This window comes from Rhinoderma darwinii, chromosome 10 (genome assembly GCF_050947455.1).
Source record: "Rhinoderma darwinii isolate aRhiDar2 chromosome 10, aRhiDar2.hap1, whole genome shotgun sequence".
In the NCBI taxonomy this organism is placed as follows: Eukaryota; Metazoa; Chordata; class Amphibia; order Anura; family Rhinodermatidae; genus Rhinoderma; species Rhinoderma darwinii.
Genome location: NC_134696.1, coordinates 46,637,889 through 46,644,536, shown reverse-complemented (window position 1 = coordinate 46,644,536; position 6,648 = coordinate 46,637,889). Strand labels below are relative to the sequence as shown.

The 6,648-nt window shown below is 43.4% G+C and overlaps 1 protein-coding gene across 3 annotated transcripts; it reads right to left on the bottom strand.

Annotated features, from left to right (window-relative positions):
* Window positions 1-2,780: 2,780 nt before the first annotated feature.
* LOC142661424 (izumo sperm-egg fusion protein 1-like) lies at window positions 2,781-5,934 on the bottom strand. Of its 3 annotated transcripts, none has more exons than XM_075838815.1 (7): window positions 5,828-5,934; window positions 5,221-5,268; window positions 4,797-4,871; window positions 4,588-4,688; window positions 4,249-4,390; window positions 3,929-4,106; window positions 2,781-2,996 (listed from the first exon to the last, which is right to left on the bottom strand). In XM_075838815.1, the coding sequence occupies exons 1-7, from the start codon at window positions 5,904-5,906 to the stop codon at window positions 2,936-2,938; spliced, it is 684 nt and encodes a 227-aa protein (XP_075694930.1). In that variant the 5' UTR covers window positions 5,907-5,934; the 3' UTR covers window positions 2,781-2,935. The 3 variants fall into 3 exon arrangements, with proteins under 3 accessions (XP_075694930.1, XP_075694932.1, XP_075694931.1); XM_075838817.1 differs by lacking the exon at window positions 5,828-5,934 and adding an exon at window positions 5,555-5,589; XM_075838816.1 differs by lacking the exon at window positions 5,828-5,934 and adding an exon at window positions 5,349-5,427.
* Window positions 5,935-6,648: the final 714 nt, after the last annotated feature.

Here is a 6,648-nt window from a genome sequence, read left to right as displayed (position 1 = left end):
TCAGAGGGGAAAACATTGAAACGTTCAAGCTGACGTTCCCTGAGACGTCGGTCAAGTCGTACTGCTAGGGCCATAACCTGGTCTAGGGAGTCAGAAGAGGGGTAGCTAACCAGCAGATCCTTCAGGGCGTCAGATAATCCTAACCTAAACTGGCACCTTAGGGCCGGGTCGTTCCACCTAGAAGCTACGCACCACTTTCTAAAATCAGAACAGTATTCCTCAACAGGTCTCCTACCCTGACGTAAGGTCACCAGCTGACTCTCGGCTAAGGCAGTCCTGTCAGTCTCGTCGTAAATGAGTCCGAGGGCAGAGAAAAAACGATCAACGGACGAAAGTTCAGGGGCGTCAGGAGCCAAGGAGAAGGCCCACTCTTGGGGCCCTTCCTGGAGTCGGGATATAATGATACCCACCCGCTGGTTCTCGGAACCTGAGGAGTGAGGTCTTAGGCGGAAATAAAGTCTGCAACTCTCCCGGAAGGAGAGAAAAGTCTTACGGTCCCCTGAGAACCGGTCAGGTAACTTGAGGTCGGGTTCCAGAGGTGAGGTGAGGGGTACTACTAAGGCAGCGTCAGACTGGTTGACCCTCTGAGCCAGGGTCTGGACCTGTAGGGAGAGGCCCTGCATCTGCTGGGTCAGGGTCTCAAGGGGGTCCATGATAGCGTCAGCGTAGAAGAAATGGTAGACTAGATATGGGCTTGTTATTATGTTATGGCAGGAAGGAGGTGAAGGGAACAAGTGAGCCCTAATCTACCCACCGCCCTGTCCCTGCCTACTTGCAATGACCCGCCCTAGGCGACGGGGTACAACTTGGCGGCGGTCCCTACGCTGTCTAAGTGCAAGGGAATACAAACAGGGAACAAGCAAGGGAAGGGGCAGTAGCCCACGGAACGCCGCGAGGAAACGGAGCGGTGAATGAGCCAGTCAGGATCAGGATGTAGTGGAGTATACAAACGGGAGCACGGAGCAGGAAGCAAGCCAGGGGCAGAGCGAAGCAGGATAAACGGAACTGAAGCAAGGCAGAAGCACGGCAGAAGCAGGCTGGAGCAAGGCAGCAGTGGGGCCAGGAATCCAAGAAGAATAACAAGCAAAGAGGAAGAGAAAACGGCAGGTATAAATGGACAGGGGGCGGAGCTAACTCCGACTGACCAGGCCGCGATAGGCTCTCCCACTCCTGAGCCTGCCACCCTGATTGGTGGGAGCCGGTGTCAGTCTCAGAGGTCTGGCCTTAGGTGTCGACTGATTAATCCTGGGAGTATACCCAGACGTAGTGCCTGGCAGATCCTTTACAGGTGGCTAAAACATTTGGGAATTGGGTGCAAGCTTTTGCTATTTTAGCAATTGTTTGTAGTAAAAAGTACCCTGAAAAAGGTTTTTTGAGTTGTTTACATATTTAGATACGATATATTTTGCATGGTGGTACCGCTTGGTGGAGATACGATGAAGAATTCAGACGACGTCTGGCGCTGAGGCCGGAGGTCAGCCGGTCTTCTAAAGCTACGGATGTTTGGATTCAACTAATGTTGTCTCAAAAGCCGTCTAATTCTTTTCAGTCATCCGCCGCTGCGGGACATTCAGTACAGTCCGCAGCGGCGAGGAGACGTCCCGGAGCGTGCTGGCTCTTTAACGAGGGTCACTGCAGGTTTTTTGCCTCATGTAAATTTAAGCATGAATATTCCTTCTGCGGTGGCTCGCATACGGCCTTGCGCTGTTTCAAAAAGGGTAAGATGCCTGCCAGACTCGTGTCTTCAGGTAAGCCGGAGGACACCATTGAGCGTCAAAAAGATACGCTCATGGCTGGACAGGTATCACAGGACAGAGGAAGCCGTAATGCTAATTGAAGGTTTTTCAAAAGGTTTTTATATTCCGCATGTTAGGCAAGCGGCTGTTGTTTTTGCTGCGAATTTAAAATCTGTTGCAGAGTTTCCTTTCCCTCAGTGGTACGGGATAAGTTGGATAAAGAGGTCAGCCTGGGCAGAGTTTTTAGCTCTAGTTTTTTTAATTAATGGCATAACATTTAAAGAGATATGATTTTCCAGATTACCATCTATCTTAATCTCCAGGTATTCAAAGTGATGTGGGGGACTCAAGACAGATAATTTTCCCGAAAAATCTAAATCTATTGCATCCAATGGTGCAGAATAAATTTTCCCCAATTAATCGCTAATCCAGACAACAAACCAAATTCTATCACCTGAATGGCCCTCGGGACAGACCTCACTGCGTCGTTCAGGCATAATAAAACATAATTTGCATATAAAAGGATTTTGTCCCTCACCACTCCACAACCGAATCCAGAAATAGACTCATCCTCTCTTATTAGAATTGCCAAAAGTTGAATAACCATGGCGAACAAGAGCAGAGAAAGGGGACACCCCTGCCGAGTTCCTCTAAAGAGTTCAACAGAATGGGATAAGTCCCCACAGACACTGACTCTAGCAGTGGGAGAACTATACATCACCTTCACCACATCGATGAAATTTCTTCCAATCCCAAATTTTGCCACAACCCTCCAGAGAAAAACCCACTCCAATGCCCACGTGGTCTTTTGGGTAAAACTGCTTTTTACCTGCAAAACCTAGCGGCCATTAACAATCAATTTAAGATCCGCGCCAAACAGCATGTCAGAGCTGTTTTCGGCCGCCTGGCTTGCAAGTTCCGTGTGTCCTTATCCTTAGGAGTACTTGGTCTCTATAGATCTTGATCATTATGGGCTCTTATTGGTATGAGTGGAAATCATGAAAATGCTGCAGTCAAATATTTATTTTTTTTATTAGGGTGGGGATGGGGAAGAAAAGGAAGGAAGACCCTCACAGATAGACTTTGGAGAAGCTTTTGTTTTTATTTTTTTGAGTAAAGGTTTAGGAGATATGTTAGTTTTTTTTTGCCTTGATGACAAAGGCTGATGGTGATAAAGGCTGGAACTTGACATGTCGCCTCTATACCGGCTCTTCTTCCACAGGTGCTTTTGATTTTCTTTTTATCCAGCAGATGTAGATGCTAAAAAGAAGAATAATGAATATCAGTTATTCGATATCTGCTATTTACATGTGAACTCTGAATTCTACTATCCTGAACATACATGGGTGGAGTGTGTGCAGATGTCCCCTGGTGTGTTCTCTGTACTTCACCTGCTTATCAGTCTCCTGAAAATATCATCTCATCCCTATGTAGTGCATTGACTTCATTAACTTTAAGGGTATGTTCACACGCTAGCTGGCTTTTACGGCTGAAATGACAGACTGTTTTCAGGAGAAAACAGCTGCCTCGTTTCAGCCGTAAAAGCTCCTCCTCGTATTATGTGAGGCGTCTGAGATGCTCGTATATCTTGAGCTGCTCTTCATTGAGTTCAATGAAGAACGGCTCAAATTACGTTGCAAAGAAGTGCCCTGCACTTCTTTGCCGAGGCAGTCAATTTACGCGTCGTCGTTTGACAGCTGTCAAACGACGACGCGTAAATTACAGGTCGTCTGAACTGTACGTCGGCAAACCCATTCAAATGAATGGGCAGATGTTTGCCGACGTATTGTAGCCCTATTTTCAGGCGTAAAACGAAGCATAATACGCCTCATTTACGCCTGAAAATAGGTCGTGTGAACCCAGCTTAATAGGTTCTGTCAAGTTTCTGTTTTTTTACTGGGTAAAACAGTGTTGCAGATTATACTATTCTACCTGTCAGGAGCAAAGGAAATCTGACGCTACAGAAGCTAACAAGCCAATTACTGGCTCTCATATGCCATACAATGTAGGTTTTAAAAAAATAAAATAAAAAAAAACATATGCCAGTATGAACAGAACCTAAATCTTAAGAACTGCATCATATTTAAGTAGTAAAAGTACTGCATATCCTGATCAATTATTCATGTAGACAACCTGACAAGATTTGTTCAGCTCAGCTACATGTACATAAGTAATGGTTGTTTTTTACATACCCTATGCCAGCAATTATCATGATGGTAACGATGGTGGGTACAGATATCGCTATGAAGACTTTACTGTTGATTTTTAATGTCTTCTGAAATACCGTCTCAGGCGCTGTGATGTCAAGCACGTCAGGCAGTGTAGGACGAGGCTGGTATACCGTCGTTGTTCTCGTTGATCCACTGAGAACTAAAAAAAAAAATATTAATTTTATCAGTATCAAGGGAGTAAAGAAATTGCATTTTAGGTGATTTTAAGACAGAAATAATAATAAAGAAATAATATATCAGGATATCACAATTATCTCTTGGCGGTGATAATATGCACTTACCTCTCACATGATACACAAGGTGGCTGACTGGCACACCGGATTGCAGCATGGTGGTACACTGGTAAACACCGGACTCTTGCATCTGTACGCCTATGATTCTTAAAAAGCTGTCCTCGGTGACTTTTGGTTCATTTTCACCGGGCTGAAAAGATAATATGGACAATTGTTAGAACCTTCTATGTCTCAATTATTTATATCAATGTCATTATCACTGGGGGAGAAACAAACGCCTTGACTTGATGGCCGTATGTACAATGATATCAGGCACTTTCCTGGTTACTTTATCAAAAAAATCTCCCATTTTACCCTCATTCCCTTAGAAATATGTCAAATATTTACCATGATGAACACATTTTTATAGGGCTCCTGCAGCCTGGCATGCCACATAAAGTTACAGTCTAGATATAGATCTTCATCCTCTGTAACTTGCATAAATATTTCTAGACAAAAAGAAAGTGTTAGAGTGTTAGTTATGTATCTACTCGGCCCCTGCGCTGTACACTACATTGTAACTCACAGTCACTGATATTATTATACCATCTACTTACGTCCACAGTTTATCGTCTCGGCAATGTAAGCTTTTTGATCTTTACATGGAGAGCAGAAAAGTCCAGTTTTCAAATCTGATAAAAGAAGAAAAATATCAAATATGAGTGGAGGAGTTTATAAGATTTCTTTAGAATAAATATCATAATCATGTGTTGACGTGTATCCCCCTGTCACATGGAGAAAGCACAGGCTGCCACAAATGGCGCTCCTATTCTACTAGTGGCTCCTGCAGGATTATCATTGGACAGAATCACATGAATCTAAATTTCCTTCTGGTTCAGTAAATCAGATTTTCCGGCATGAACTATGGATTATTGGAAGTGTTCTGCATATTTACAGAGTGGACAGTGAGCGCTTTGTGTCCGGTGTTTATTACTAATTTAATATATGGATTTATATAAAGGAATAAAAGCCGCTACTTACCAGAGCATCCACTCTCGGTGCACACACAGCTGCATCTATCCATGTTTTCTGAGAAGAGAGGAAAGTATTTTACTACAACTCTCATCATCCAGTCAGGAGAAGATTGTCATTACAATGCCCCCACATACAGTGAGTGTCTCCCTAAACAGTGCCAGCGACAGTGCCCTTTATATAGCGCTATGCAAAGTTGTCCCCATAGAGCACTGGTCACAATGACCCTCATAAAGTGTCGACTGGTACTCAAAAACAATGTCAGTCACAGCCCCCCCCCCCCCCCCGTACATAGTGACAACCACAATAACCTCCCAAAATACAGCAGCCTCTGTTTACTTACTTCACGTTCTCTACAGTGCTGCCCGCTCTCATAGTTATATGTAAGTAACCAGTCAGCGGCCGCTTACATGTAACTTTTTTGTCCTCTGCGGGGGGAGGTGTGCAGCGTCTATATAGTGCTGTCATCCATGTATAATAGAGGTGTTCTGACAACACTATAAATATATAATACAAATATATTTTCCATACACATGAACGGTAAGTCACAATTCACACATATTATATTAACAATAATCCCAGTTCCTCTGGCCAATGAATAAAACTCATACTATACCTTGATTTTTTGGATGGCCCCCGGCGCAGACAACATTTTCCTCGTCACAGGTCTTACAATTGGTGTACGTTTGCACCATTATACCTGGGGAAATACACTTGTTTTAAAAACGTACAATGTTATAGAAAATATCAAAAACAAATAAAAAGTATAAGATGTACTTACCACAGCTGTCTTCACCTGAGAAATAAAGACAAAAAAGAACTTGTTACTTAATGTTGTCGTTGTCAGACTCATAAACATTCAACTTATAAATTTCCATTGAAATCTCTGAGCTGCCCCAGTAGAGTCCGGGTCCTATATAGAGCCCAGCAGCTCCTAGAACTGACATCCACAGCAGCCAATCAGATTCCTGCTGTCATGTGTCCAGTGTAGGGTAGAAAATAAAAGCAGTGATGTGATTGGTGGCTATGGGGAAGACCTGCAGTTTCTGCCTGCACCAGTATTTCTACATGAGGCGCAGGCGTCTAGTACAGTCACATGTAATAATGTTGCAGCATGTTATGGGGTAATAATATATCTAGAAGAACTCACCTTTTTTATTTGGGCACCTCCCTAAAAGTGAAAGAAATGCAAAATTACTAATTATAAAAAAAATGGCACTGAAAGCGCGGCGTATAGTATAGGTTCACATATATACATTACAGAACGGCACAAATAGCAGTTCTCAATATTATATTTTTAGCAAATTTGCTCCCGTCTGTCAATAGAATGTCGACTGCTACACTGACAAGGAGAAGTAACAGAAAAAAAGTCACTTCTGACAATCTAAGAAACAGTCAGGTTTCTTACTATTTGAATTCGATACCCATTCTCTGCCA